Source organism: Haliotis rubra, unplaced genomic scaffold (assembly GCF_003918875.1).
Source record: "Haliotis rubra isolate DU_JTF1 unplaced genomic scaffold, ASM391887v1 Scf4, whole genome shotgun sequence".
Lineage (NCBI taxonomy): Eukaryota > Metazoa > Mollusca > Gastropoda > Lepetellida > Haliotidae > Haliotis > Haliotis rubra.
Window position 1 is genome coordinate 5,909,397 of NW_025767079.1, and position 14,981 is coordinate 5,924,377.

At 40.3% G+C, this 14,981-nt stretch overlaps 1 protein-coding gene across 1 annotated transcript; it reads left to right on the forward strand.

The window, feature by feature from the left end:
• The first annotated feature begins 2,503 nt into the window (after nt 1-2,503).
• On the forward strand, nt 2,504-9,336 carry LOC124287199 (dimethylaniline monooxygenase [N-oxide-forming] 2-like). Its single transcript, XM_046723686.1, has 6 exons — nt 2,504-2,766; nt 3,412-3,867; nt 5,100-5,155; nt 6,044-6,434; nt 7,246-7,487; nt 8,726-9,336. Exons 1-6 carry the CDS (start codon nt 2,607-2,609, stop codon nt 8,921-8,923), a joined length of 1,503 nt encoding a protein of 500 aa, XP_046579642.1. The 5' UTR covers nt 2,504-2,606; the 3' UTR covers nt 8,924-9,336.
• The last annotated feature ends 5,645 nt before the right edge of the window (nt 9,337-14,981 follow it).

The window sequence follows — 14,981 nt, forward strand, 5'->3', positions numbered from 1 at the left end:
CATGTGAAAAGGTAGTGAATAAAGTTTTCTTTAGGGCCGGTTCATAATTATTTTTTTTTATACTTTTTTTTATTTTATTTTAGTTATTTATTATTGTGTTTTATTTATTATTATTTTTTATTATTTTTTTAAATATTTTTTTTATTTATTTTAAAAAAAAATTGTATTTTTTTTTGGGGGGGGCACTCATATTTTGTTCTGGGGAGGTAGGCGGGGTCATCAACGTCATCAATTTTGTACACATGTACTAGTGGGGCCAGCAATTTTGTACTTAAAAAGATTTTAGAATTATTGGAAGGGGAGGGGTCATTGGTTTTGATGACATGCAGGGGGTGGTCACTTACTTTGTACATACATTTTTTTTTTTTGGGGGGGGGGGCATCCACATTGTACGTGCTTCTCCACAAAAATCAGCAACACACACACACACACACACACACACACACACACACACACACCTAGCTATAGATTATGAACGGTCACCTAGCCAGACGATTATATCTGTCTGCGTTTAGAAATGATTTTTCAGTGTACATTCTTGATTATACTTTTTGATTATCTTTTTTAAAATTAAACGTCAACACTAGGGTAAAACCAGTCTCGATTATCCATCGAAACAGATTCCATTGGGCTTATATGGCAAAATAACGGTAAAAGTTATTTGAAATGATCAATATAATCATTGAAAACTCAAAGTGCCCTCCCAAAGTAACCCTCAGTCACAATCTGTCAAATACACTTGACAGACCTTTAAAAATCGTCGCCTGCAGGAATGATTAAATCGATATTATTATTCTCATTCTTGTTATGCTGTACATGTTTCAGAATCAGAATCATTATGAGTATCCGATATTGTTACAGTTTCGACAACCATTCTAACTGTTTAATCTACCGGCTGATCAATAGTTCCTTTTTAACATGCATACAGAATGTCATGCCTGAAGCAACAGCCAATATATGCATGCTTCGATGTGCATTCTCCACAGCACCAGAGTGGGATTCCTATCTGCAGTCTTTGTTGAAGATTGGGTATTGAAGTGTGATGATTGATAAAAAACAACAATGCTTGGAAGCAAGGGTTTGTTTACCATGCTGTTATTACTGCACAAAGTATCATTGTATAGTTTACACGTATGATGTTCGAAAGACTATTTTTTATTTTACTGTTATAAATATATGTGGATTGCGCTAATATTAGGATTCATAGTTGAAACCTCATCTCAATTCAGCAGACTGGCTAGATTCCACGATGGCACATAGGAATTGTAGGTTTATGCCCATGCATTATTCTAGTATAGAAGGCCGCTGCCATATAGATGGAATATTGCTGAGTGCAGCGTTAAACAACAAACACACCAACCAATCTAATACAGAATTACATTGTTATTGAAATCAGTTAATACTATAGGTAATAACAATAGTAAAAATGGTAATGATGATGGTGATGATGATGATGATGATGATGATGATGATGATGGTGACGATGATGAATAGTGATATGGAATGGTGATGATGATGGTGACGATGAAGAATAGTGATTATATTGAAAGGTGATGGTAACGATGATGACGACGAATGGTGATGATGATAGCGATGAAAGATGATGATGATGACGAATAGTGATGATGATGGTCATCATGATGACGAATAGTGATGATGATGATGATGATGATGATGATGATGATGATGATGAAGAAGAAGAAGAATAGTCATGATATTGAATAGTGATGGTGATGATGGCGATGAAAGGTGATGATGATGATGTCAATGGATGGTGATGATGATGATGTCAATGAATGGTGACGATGATGATGATGATGATGATTATGATGATGATAAGTGATGTTTGCGTGATAATGATTCTACACCAATGTAACATTGATGACACTTAGAATTGTTGCGTTATCGACTCCCAGTTGTAATAGTAGTTGTATACGTATGTAATCTATTACATAAGAATAGAAATATCATTTTCGGCTGGTTCCTTCACTGTTTTAACATACATTTCTAACTTACCCGTTCTAACATAACTGTTCTAACCTAAATCTTTTTTATATTTTTATATACGGTTTATAAGTTCTTGAATGACACCAACCGTTTTCCGTAAAGCGTGGTACCATATGTACTTAGTTTGAAATAATTGAATTCGTTATTTCCACAAATGTATTTATAAACTATTTCTGTATAAGTGTATGTTTAGGAGAGGCATTTACATCTATAGGCTGATGCAGCCTGTTTGCTGATCCTTTTTCCTTTTGTAAATTGTTGATGCTTAATGTATTATAATATTACATGTCTTTCGGGAAATAAAAGACTGTTTAAATCACATACAACTTTTGAGAAGACAACCTTGCTCTCCCTTTGTTTTCCATAATCCCAGAGCGACCTACCTGATATTATTCATTTTTGACCCACGCTGACCAATTGTCATTCCTGCGACACCACCCCATTGACAGAAATCGCTCTGTTGTTACTGCTGACTGGCAGCAAATAATTATAGAAAGGCTTTATTGTCGACCTGTCATCGCGAGTTCCCTTCCTTGTTTATATGTGATTACAAACGTACATTATTCGATTCTGTATAAAATGATACCAAGAGTAATTAAATGTCACTTGACTTGGGTTTTGTGTTGGACGCGGAAAGCGAGATGTACAAGGGGAAGAAGGTCGCCATCATTGGTGCGGGTGTGTCAGGACTCGTTGCCGTGAAGTCTTGTCTGGAGGAAGACCTGCAACCCACGTGTTATGAACAGTTTGACAACATTGGTGAGATTACACTTTACAGATTCTACAAACCCGTTATTTCAGTGAGTGAGTGAGTTGTACCCAGGTGGGGAATCGAACCAAGGACTTCGGCGTGACGAGCAAACACACACCGCCACGAATAACAAGAGAATGAACATCACAATTCGCAAAACACAAATGGTCACTGACAATTGCAATACAAATAGGGCGGTAGGGTGACCTAGTGGTTAAAGCGTACGCTCGTCGCGGCGAAGACCCTGGTTCGATTTCCTACATGGGTACAATATGTGAAGCCCATTTCTGGTGTCCCCCGCCGTGATCTTGCTGGAATATTGTTAAAACCAAACAAATTGTTTGATGAATATGGGTTTAAGTATCAACAAATAAGGTTAGGTGTTATATTGAAATGTACTAGGTTAAAGATACCTTCAGAGTTTTACATACAATAGTGTAAGTATTAATAAATTAAATGCAGTATTTCTAAGTCCTGAAATACACCACATCCTCTTGTTCTAATGTAAAGTAGTCGCGATATGGCTGTAATACTACCGTGTGACTTCTAATTCTAACTCACTCCCTCTAGTTTACCTTGCCTTGTGTACTCTTAAGAATCATGTTCTCGTTTATGAAAATTTTACCATGGCGACCGATTATTTCCTTACAAAGGAGGTTTATGGAACTGCACAAAAGAGTACAGAGAAGGTCAGGGAGCAAGGGCGTATGAGAATCTCATCTCCATCTTCTCCAAGGACATGTTCGCCTTCAGCGACTTTCCATTCAGTAACGACACGCCCCAGTGTCTGACAAACGCCTCCATATTCAACTACCTACAACGTTACAGCGACAGCAACAAGCTCAGACAGCACATTAGACTGGGAACGAGGGTTAAGAAAATCCGGAGGTCAGATGATTATGAAGTCAGCGGAAAGTGGGTTGTGGAGACAGAAGACGATGAAGGGGAGGACACTTCAACCTTTGACTATGTTTTGATCTGTTCTGGCTTCTTCAAGAATGGGAGAATACCTGACATTGATGGGCTGGCTTCCTTTCTGGGACCAATAGATCACTCCAGGACGTTTTGGAACGGTCAAAAGTACAGAGAAAAAACAGTACTGGTTGTTGGTAGGCTGTTTCAACTTGTGTTATTATTGTAGAATTGTGAAAATTTATTTAAATGACAAACGTTTTATGATTATTTCTCATATCAAAACCCAACACTATCAGGCTGATGACGTCAATGTTTAGATATGATTTGTCGTAATGCAATATGATTTATTAATAGTGAAGAACTATTCATGACACAATACACCTGATTTGCACAGTCTATGGTTGGAGGTCTCTTGAAATCACCAAATTTATCAAAACTCGCAAAACACTTGATCCAATTAAGGCAACACTGGTTTCATATAATATTATAGGACCGCTTATATACGTTGTATTTTATATGCTCTCTGTGTACAGATGTATGAACACGCACTTCAGTGAATACATAGCACGTTCCCAGAAAGCTCTAACCGGAAGCGCAGGAGAAGCTGATCCTTTTCGCTAACACCGGGTGGCATCATTGAATTTCATTGATCCATTCATATCAGTTTCATTGCTAATCATGACTGTTCTGCCATTGGTCGATGCCACCTTAGCGATATGACCTTTCCCATTTCGACTCAGTCACAATTTTGAACATTCTTACTTGCCTAAGGTGAGACCACATGTGTCACATGTGCTTCGTTGTGGGGCAGGAGTCAAGTCCTAGAAACTCTCTGGAGTCAAGCTGCCCAATACGGTCACCCACCCAAGGACTCTCCGAGCTCGACGCTACTTAACTTCACCGATTTGTGGCCTGAGCTTTGAGCACAGGACCACGCGCCAAATCAAAATATATATTAAAGGATAAGAACAAAAAATGATAATAATACATAGCGGTTGTCTGGACAAGATAATCCAGTGATCAAAAGCATGAGCATCGACCTACGAAATTGGGATACGATGACATTCGTCAAGCAAGTTTTTTACTCACTGTTATAGATATAAAGTGTCAGTGCAAAATGATACCCAGCTTTGACTATCCTCAGAAACAAAATCCGTTTGGTGTAAATTGACAAACAGCAGGGAATTGTTTTGAATGGATCACTGAACTCAGTGATGGCACCAGTTCGCGAAACTGAATACAGCATTTATCATGAATAAAAACACCAACCCAAAAAGTAGTTTCCGTCATTTTGAAACTGGCATCTCTTCCACGTTTCTTCCGTCAAAGCGTATAATAAGAATAGGGATCCAAGCGATTTATTTTTCAAAATGGCCTCCATTACCAAGATGGACGCACCCATGATATTTCTTTTACTTTCTGTCAGGTAATTCCAACTCTGCGGGAGAAATTGCAGTAGAAATATCAAGGTACGCTCGAAAGGTAAGGGTTCACCATATTTATCGCCCTTCTATTTGTATCATCACGACTAGAGTCGGTATACGGTGTTTTGTTTGTTTGTTTGTTTGTTGTTTAACGCCCCACTCAGCAATATTCCAGCTGTATAGCGGCGGTCTGTAAATAATCGAATCTGGGCCAAACAATCCAGTGATAGCGGGGATATGATGACTTGTGTCAACCAAGTCAGCGAGACTGACCACCGAACCCGCTTGTGACCTCTTACGAAAAGCATCGCTTAGTGAAGATCAATAATTATTCTTACCCGGATCTTCACGTGTGGAGTGTGCTGTGTTATATGGTATGTGTAATATATGCTACGTTGTACTCAGTAGAAGGTAAGGAACACCAGATTGTTTCATATCATGGTCATGACATATTAAATAGACCTACATGAACAAATCGTGTGTTGTTTGACTTCATTCGAGTAGTGTAGTACAAGAGCTGGTAAGGACGTTCCTGTAATTCAGTCTTTCTAAATATTGACTCCTTTCACCTTGTGCACAGCTTGTACAAAGAGTCAATCTCTCTACTGAGTGATGTCTGAGATATCGTACTGGAAGTATCTTACCTATGTGGCGTTATCGTTTATATCGCTTTATATTGATGATGATGATGGTGATGATGATTGTGATGGTGGTGATGATAATGATGATCGATGGTGGCGGTGGTGATGATGATGATTGATGGTGGAGGTGATGATGATGATGATGATGATCGATTGTGATAGTGGTGATGATGAGGAAGAGAATGTCCTCATTTCTAGGTTTGCCTGATCGTTGGACAATGTACATGTTTATAACCTATGTGGAGGTACCGTTATTTATCGTGACATGATGATGATGATGATGACAATGGAGTCTTCATTTCCAGGTTTACCTGAGCGTTGGGCAAGGTACATGGGTATTGCCGCGGGTGGCTCCAGGGGGCAGGCCCCTTGACAAGTTAATACACCGAAGGTCCAACTACAAGAGTGTGTCAAGATTAGACGGCCTCATGTGCAGCATCGCCAACTCCCGCATCGACCACAAAGCATCAGGTCTGGCTCCACCTCAACCTCCATCCCGGAGCAGGACGATGATCAACGACGACATCCAGTTACAAATCTTATGTGGTAAAATCGAAATTGTTGGAAAGCTAGTTCGTCTCGGAGAACAGTGTGCTGAATTTAAGGACGGAGGTCCGGTAGAGGGCGTGGATGCCATTTTGTTTGCCACTGGATACGACTGGAAGTTAGAATTCCTGGATGAGAACATTATGGGAGGTAAGGATAACTATGTATACTTCTTCTTCTTCTTCCTCTGGGTGGTGGGGTAGCCTAGTGGTTAAAGCGTTCGCTCCTCACGCCGAAGGCCTGGGTTCGATTCCCCACATGGGTACAATTTGTGAAGCCCATTTCTGGTGTCCCCCGCCCTGATATTGCTGGAATATTGCTAAAAGCGGCGTAAAACCATACTCAATCAGTCAGTCGTCTTCTTCTTCTTCCACCACCACCTCCACTACTACTATGCGCTTAGAGCATGTCCCGGAGTGATGTGGACGACTACTACTACAGCTTCTACTACTACTACTACTACTACTACTACTACTATTACCACTATTATTATTACTATTACTACTACTACTACTACTACTACTACTATTACCACTATTATTATTACTATTACTACTACTACTACTACAACTACTACTACTACTACTATTACTGGTGCGTAGGTGCGTTGTTGTTGATCTCCTCCGGGTTCGTCGTCTTTTCAGTTGTAATTATATTCCAACCAACTTGTCTCACAGTGGAATACCGGTTATCCGGTCGTGAGAGGAGACTAACGGGATATTGTGGTCATGAACACAGACACCTTTGAAGCATCTCATCGTAGTTCGATGCTCATGATGTCAATCATTTGGTTGGTTACAGACAGCTGTCATATAGCTGGAGTTTCTTGCTGAGTGAGATGTGAAACAGCAAGCCACAGTGAATCATGGCAATGCTGTAAGCCTGGTAAAAATTGTAGTCACCTCAAGTACAAAAAAAACAATATGCAATTTTACTGACGCGGGGTGAATTATCCTTCCAGATAAAGGAAACCTTCCGTTTTACAAGATGGTGTTCCCCATCGTCTTGCCGAAACAGAGCCTGGCAGTGATCGGCTGCATGGACCCAGACGGACCTATCCCCCCGGTAACTGAGCTCCAGTGTCGACTGGCTGTCAGGGTGTTCAACGGTAAACACCATCTTCCTCATCTCAAGGTCAAGATGAAGGACATCAGGAAGAGAGATGACTACGTTCTGAAGAAATATGGCCGTTTTAAATACAGGGTATGTACTTGGATATCATATTTTCAGGTTAGAATTGATCTTCAGTAACCCTTGCTTGTCGTAAGAGGCGACTAATGAATTCTCACCCTCGACTAGAATAATTGCACAGCTTATAAGTGAGATCTTTTGCTGTTGACGTTACATGATGTCAAAACGGTATTTGCACACAAACCGAGATAAGCTGATCAAATTGAAAAATACAATTGGTCATCAGCACCCATGATTGTCCTAAAAGGCAACTAACAGGATTTGATGGTCAGGCTCGCTGACTTGGTTGACACATGCCATAGGTTCCCAATCGCGTAAAACAATGCTCATGATGTTGATCACGAGATCGTCTGGTCCAGACTCGATTATTTACAGACCGCCGCCATACAGCTGGAATATTGCTGAGTGCGGTGTTAAACAACAAACCAACCAACCAACCAAAATTATATTTTCGGAATTGCTTTTCAATCAACCTATTTTCATTTATCTCAAAATGGATGGATCAATCGTGTAATTTGGGGTTGGCATAAGTAGTTTAATGCAGTGTAATTCGCCGTGAAGAGTTGTGTCCCTTGTGCGTATCAGGGTCCGATGCTGGAAGTTTCGAATCGCCATGATACGTAGGGTTCACTACAGTAGTAAATGTCCTCCTTCCGACCTGACTCACATCAGGGCTCTCTTTCCACATTATGCTGATAGCCGTAAATCTAAAAGACTCTTCTGAAAAAATGCTATTGCGTCGTAAAATATGTGTTTATTTTTTGATAATTTTCATCTTTTCTTTGTGCTCAAACTAATTCTCAAATATCAAATGGAACTTTCAATATATATGACATTTCTGATCATTCCCATCAGAAGTTTGTGAAGCCCATTACTGGTGTCCCCCGCCGTGATATTGCTGGAAATTGCTGAACTCACTACCATCAGAAGTTTGTGAAGCCCATTTCTGGTGTCCCCCGCCGTGATATTGCTGGAATATTGCTGAAAGCGGCGTAAAACTAAAACTCACTCACTACCATCAGAGGTTGAGCAGTGGAGTTCTGCAGTTAAATATCATGTTTTTCGAGATACAAACACCGTTTTATCGAAGAATTGGGGGTACTAATATATCCGAGTTTCGACACAACCGCAAACTAATGACTACAGGAATACACAAGGAGCAAGATTGTTCTTCGACACAACCGTCAGTTTGACTGATCAAAGTTCGACACACCCAGAGTGTTTAACTGCATATGTCTTCTATGTTTTAGCTTCCCCACATTCCTTACCGGGACGAGTTGGCCAAGGAACTGGGCGTCACCCCTTCCTGTTGGGATCTGGTCAAGGCTGGACCCAGACTGGCCTATCAGTACTTCCATGGTCCAGCCTTCTCTTACTTCCACCGTATGTGGGGTCCAAATACATGGCCGGACGCCAAACTAGCCATCTTCAACGCCCTGGGTCACTGACATTGTGCTCAACAGTCCAGAACATGGAGTGAGTGAGTTAAGCTTTACGCCGCTTTTCAGCAATATCCCAGCGGTGGACACCAAAAAATGGGCTTTACAAATTGTACCCATGCAGGGAATCGAACACGGAACGAGAGAATGTTTTAACCGCTTGGCTACCCAAACGCCCCTGGGAACGTGGAAAGTCAAACAGACGGAAACAGACTTTTAACAGTGTACATTGTGATCTTTATTTAAAAATATTTATTTCTCCGAATGATGGGGGTTCGAGACCGCACTGTTCTTATTGAGTAATAACGATTTACCAAATATTCATGTTAATTTAATATTTTGCTGTCAGATATGCTTATGCATTACTGTAACATATCTGTAATAAATATTGATACTGTCAAAAAAAATCTTTTTAAAATATTCATGTTTGTTACGTGTTAATTCCCATGGAAAATAAAAGTCAACCGGAAATCAGTCCGTAAAAAAAATATACAAAACCAGCAAACAGTGTGATATTTCTAACAATTGCATTCACAATTTGTAAATTAACTACGTTTTCAGACCAATACTAATCACTAGAAAGGATATACAATGGCAAAACAAATTCAAAAGCAGTGATTAAAGGGATAAAGTGTTGATGAAAGTGTAGGGGCTATAAAGTATCCGAGTCCCGTGCTGGGATTCGAACCACGGACCTTCTGATCCACGACGTGCTATCGCCTCGTCGCAACAGTGGTTGATTGGTTGGGTTGTTGCAATATTCCAGCTACTGACGGCGGTATGTAAATAAATGAGGCGAGGCCAGACAATCCAGTGATAAATAGACATCCAGTGATACAATGACATGTGTCAACCAAGTCAGCGAGCCTGACCACCCGATCCCGTTAGTGGCCTCTTTCGACAAGCATGGGTTACTGCATAGGCGGATCGTGTGCGTGCGTGCGTGCGTGTGTGTGTGAAGGGGTGCGCAGGACAAATGGGGTGTATGCACCCCACCCCCTTTTGCCCTGAAAGGTTATTAAATGACCATTGAACTTCGGGTGAAAATGAAGTCTGGACTCCTCCTTTCTCAATAGTGTGCACCCCCACCCCCATCCCCCTTGGAAAACACACATGGCATCCACGCCAAGGAAATTACCTCAAATGGTATGTTTAACATGCTTAAATACTTTCCTACGCCATAATGTTAATATATCCTGGTTATAAAAAAAATCAGGAAACCCAGGAGGACTATACAATATTGTGCACTTAAAAGAACACACGAATCCGTTGGTATATGACCAGATGGTGGCCACATGGATACGTGCAAACACCTAGTTGCGGGTACAGCAACAGTAAACTTGGACAAAGTACTGTCACTATGTGTCCCAGTCCACCCAGCTGTAAATGGGTACCTCGTAAGGATGGGAAAGCCACACTAACTCGGTGCGCCTAGTGGCTGCAAGAGTTGTATGATCCCCAGGGAGTTGAGATTGATAATATGACGTGCCGTTGAGATTGACATCCAGTGATCGAGGGGAAAAAACAAAGCGCCTTTGAGCAGCTCAGCTGAGCTTGATATCGGCGCTATACAAATGTTAGCATAATGATAATACAATAATTAGAATATACTTGAAGTGTCTGGAGAAAAAATGTGCAAGCCGAAATGAAAAATATTTCAAAGACCTATTTTGACCCAATTTCTTCAGTAGGAAATTATTCTGATTGGCTGGGGGGATATATCTAGCCGGACATGGCTACGAGAGCGGTACGAGTCTTCCTTCAGGTTACGGAATCGAATACAACCGATCGTCTGCTCATTCAGTAATTCGTAACTACTCGCCTCTTTCCGTGACCTACAAGACGGCTTGCCAGAATGACAAGAGTAGTTACGAATGCTCATTCAGTCTTCTCAAGGTAGATCACGTGTTGCATACCCAAAGTGCACGAGGAGCCTGTGCTTGTCAATGTCCCGCCGTTGACAGTTCACACTGCTTGTGGGACAACAGCGTATTGTTTCTGTGCGTGTTCAAGCATAACGAGCGTCTGACAGGATATCATAAATGGACCTGTAACATCAGAGGCAAGCGACACAGATGTCTTTTTACAGATGAAAATTATTTTTATTTTTATCTTTATTTTTACAAAAAATGAGAAACATGGATGTAATTTGAATACTAAATTCCCCAGTTTCAATGAGGACTCCTGCCACTGGCCATTTTACGTCGCATTTTATCAAAACAATTGCTTTTGTTATTGGGACACAAATATGTATTACAAATACTCACATATGAAGCGAAAGCAGGTGAGAACGCACGGATATTTATTCATAGGTTCAGCTGAACCCATTAAAACGAAAACTGTTTCCGTTCCACGAGGGGCACGTGCGTTATGTTCAAAGCCATGTGCAAAACATGTGACAGCGCCACTCTCGGCTGTATCATGGGACCCTCTATTATCGCGGTAGTTAATGTTGTCGCCATCGGGATTATGAACGGCTACTGACATTTAGCATTTTATATATATTTTCAGTTGACTGATGTTTAATCTTCATTTCTGTCACAAATAATGTGACACATAGTCGCAACTCGTTTAATACCATTGCGGCAATTCCGATTGTCTCGTTTGACCCGGAAATTGAAGCAACTCTCTATTATCGCGGTATTGCTATTTTCTTACTATGGCACGCGGTACAAGCAGATGACACTGTGAAACGTTTACTAAGACAAGTAACGAATCTAAATAGTTTGATCATTAAAAATATTTAGGAATTTCATTCACATTAGTAATATCATCATGTTTTTAACCCAAACATCTGAAACTTCTATTCATTTGGATACAAGGTAACAATAACGTTACAAAATATTGTTTTTCCGCCTTAAAACGTACCATACAAGTTGCTGCCGTGTGTAGAGTGAAGTTGCATAATACGTCACTTCCTGTTACATTTTTAGCAACGGAAAATATGCAAATGACCTTATAGTTGTCGCAGGATTACTCTTGACGAAGTAAGTTTTGATTCATGCTAGATGTAATGGCAGTAGGGGTCATACTAGTTTCAAAATGTTCCAGAACTTACTGAAAAGATGAATGCTTTAATATTTCTACGATTAGACATGACATTCCAATGAAATAAATGACTTTTTCAAGAGCGATGAATATATTTTACGTAATTTGCATATGTAAACAGCCGATGCGGGGCGTGGTGTTTCTGCTTTCCCGATGTTTTCGCGTGCCGCGATAATAGAGAGTCCCAGTATAATAGTGAGCAATCAACGTGTTATTGGTTAATCCTTTGATCGGGCGTCCGCCCGGAGAGAGGAAGGTCGCGGGTTCGATCCCCGACTGCGTCATACCAAAAGACGTTAAAATATAGTACTTGTTGGTCCCTGCCTGGCGCTCGGCGTTAATGGGTACAACAAGGACTGGTCGGCTCGGAGTCAGTATATTGTGTCTGAGTGGAGTATTCATGCTTCACTGCGGCATGGTATCTCAGTGGGCTAGCACTATGAAACCAGCTTCAGTCTGAGCTAGTACAAGCAGCCGCACATACACATACACACGCATAATACGTCGTCATATGAGCGAAATATTCTCAAGCACGACGTAAAACCCAATTTCACCTCACCTCACCTTTGATCGATGTTGTTGTTTTTTAACTCAGCTGACAATTCCTCTTGCTGCACTTCTAGTCACATGGACTAGGGGGGTCAGCACTTTTTTACATACAAATATTTTATAATTATGCTTAATATTTATTGGAACGGTGGGAGGGGGCATTGATTTTGTACATGACACGCGGGGGATGGGGGTGTCACTTACTTTGTACATAAATTTTAGGGAAAGCGTTCGCTCGTCACACTGAATTAGACCCGGGTTCGAGTCCCCACAAGGGTACAATGTGTGAAGCCCATTTCTGGTGTCCCCCGCCGTGATGGAATAATCAGCGTGAAAAACCATACTCACTCTGTTTTGCCTAAACTGATGTAGGAATAAATCAGCCCATCCAACACCCTGTTGAATCCAAACCTCTGCGAATCCACAAGAAAACAACAATGATTTCACCTTGAGATCTACTGGTAGAGCAAGATATGTTAACTGTTCACGCGAACACCTGGTGTCACGACTGAGTAGCTGCAATGATTCATTCACGTTGTTTCATAACCTTGCCGCTTAATGTCCCATGAAATCTGTTTCAACAGATAAATGATTTAGATCATTTCATGCATTCATGTAACCTAGTTTACTATTTAACTGCATTATGACGGGACCATTTATGTAAACATAACAAAAAAAATTAAAAAGTCTTCTTAAAGCGGAAATAAAATTTTAATTTCAAAGTGAAGTCGTTGTTATGGGCAGGAATTCTTTATTCCCATAACTGCTGACAATGTTCAGTTAATGCTTACATTTAATCCTATAAACAATCAAGAAACAACAAACCTCAATAGCCTTATGAACTTTGAACGTTTCAAACAAAAATGGAATCCATATTTATGAAACACTTTGTGTTAAGCAAGATAGTAAGACATGCAACAAGCTCTTACAATTCACCATCAGTATGATATTTGGATTATAATGGAATTGTAACTTGTTGCGCTTTCTTTACATATCCTGCTGACTAGGCATATATTTTCTTGGGTATTTAACATGTTCTCGTATAAATCAACAACTATGTTGGCCCAAGTATGAACTTCATCATGATCTGTGGGGTGATACTGTCATTACTATCACCGCAAGTCACTACCGTCACAATTCAAATGACCAGTGATATAAACAAATATCAAGATTCTCAAGTTACACATTGAGACTGTAACATTAAAAAATGTTGAATTTTTCTTAAAATGGTGTTTAGTAATGACAGGGATTCAACATACTCTTTGGTCTGACTTATTGCATTAGATTCTTACCTTCAAATTTGTCTTGTCATGCTGGCAATCATCTTGTTCGGCAAAAGAACGTGAATTAATCACAATTATGCCCTTCACATCATTTTAAGCATTTTTTTTTAACATTTTGTATGTACAAAGTTGATGATCCCCCTACCTCCCAAAAACAAAATGGGTTGTTTGACTCAAGTTGATGCTGCTGTGTTACCTGATGCCGAAGTGATGAAGAGCTTTGATGAATCCTTGTTGTACTCCATGGTCTATGTTGCTAGGTACTCTGCAAGGTCATCCTTGGTTGGTCATGAGATAAGAATCTCTTTGATGTGATGTGCCTGATTCATGTTTCATCAGTTATTTGGTTCTGGACCGGATCCTTGCCATGACGTCGTTTTTCTCAGGTTGCCCTTTTAAGTGAATCAGGTTTATAGGTATCAAACACAAGAATGACTTCATCAAATTCTCTTGTAAGGCTCATCAGTCGGTTATTGAAACACTGAACTTAGACCCTTTACTGTCTCCTACAGGAGGTAACTGTGTCATCTTCTGAAGGAAAACCATACCATCAACTACAGCAATGCACTGTAAAATTACTTTGGTCAAGTTGAGGGGCCATTTCTGGATCCCTGATGATTTGACTTTTACCCGGCTCCTCAAGGTAGCTGATGAACTTGAACTTGTCTGGGCATTGCAACAACATGCCTTTTCACCAGGTCCGAGCACTAAAAGTCTTTTCAAGTTAGGACTGGAATCAAAAAGTTTAACAATTCGTATAGAGCCATGTCGAATGATATAACAGTTTGGTGATCTTTTCCAGTTCCAGTTTTTCAGTTCTTTCAGATTCTTAGCCTGTATCATTACCATGAGTGGTGCTGACCATTTGTGAGCAACTTCAGAAGGTAATGGCAAATCACCAACTTGTCATTGTCTTGCATTCAGACAGCAAAGAATATTGTATGCAGCCCAGCCTGGAATCATACTAGCTTCTCTCTCTTCCCTCATTCTGGGCATCACTGATGCTACTATTCATCCAAAGTGTGTCATGTTATAACCTTGTGAAATACCAACTCTATTAAAGTCCTAGGGGGTTATATATGGTAACCAACCTCTGGAGAAGGTTGGTTATTTGATAACCAGTCCCTGCAGAGGTTGTTCACAAAAATTAATAACCCCAGATATTGACCCGATAATCAACCCACGTG

What these genes read in the sequence shown, in the direction of transcription:
- LOC124287199 (XM_046723686.1), top strand. Translation starts at nt 2,607, where the DNA reads ATGTCACTTGACTTGGGTTTTGTGTTGGACGCGGAAAGCGAGATGTAC. An exon ending in GGATGAGAACATTATGGGAG is followed by an intron (nt 6,435 to 7,245) that starts GTAAGGATAACT and finishes TTATCCTTCCAG; the next exon opens with ATAAAGGAAACCTTCCGTTT. An exon ending in ATGGCCGTTTTAAATACAGG is followed by an intron (nt 7,488 to 8,725) that starts GTATGTACTTGG and finishes TCTATGTTTTAG; the next exon opens with CTTCCCCACATTCCTTACCG.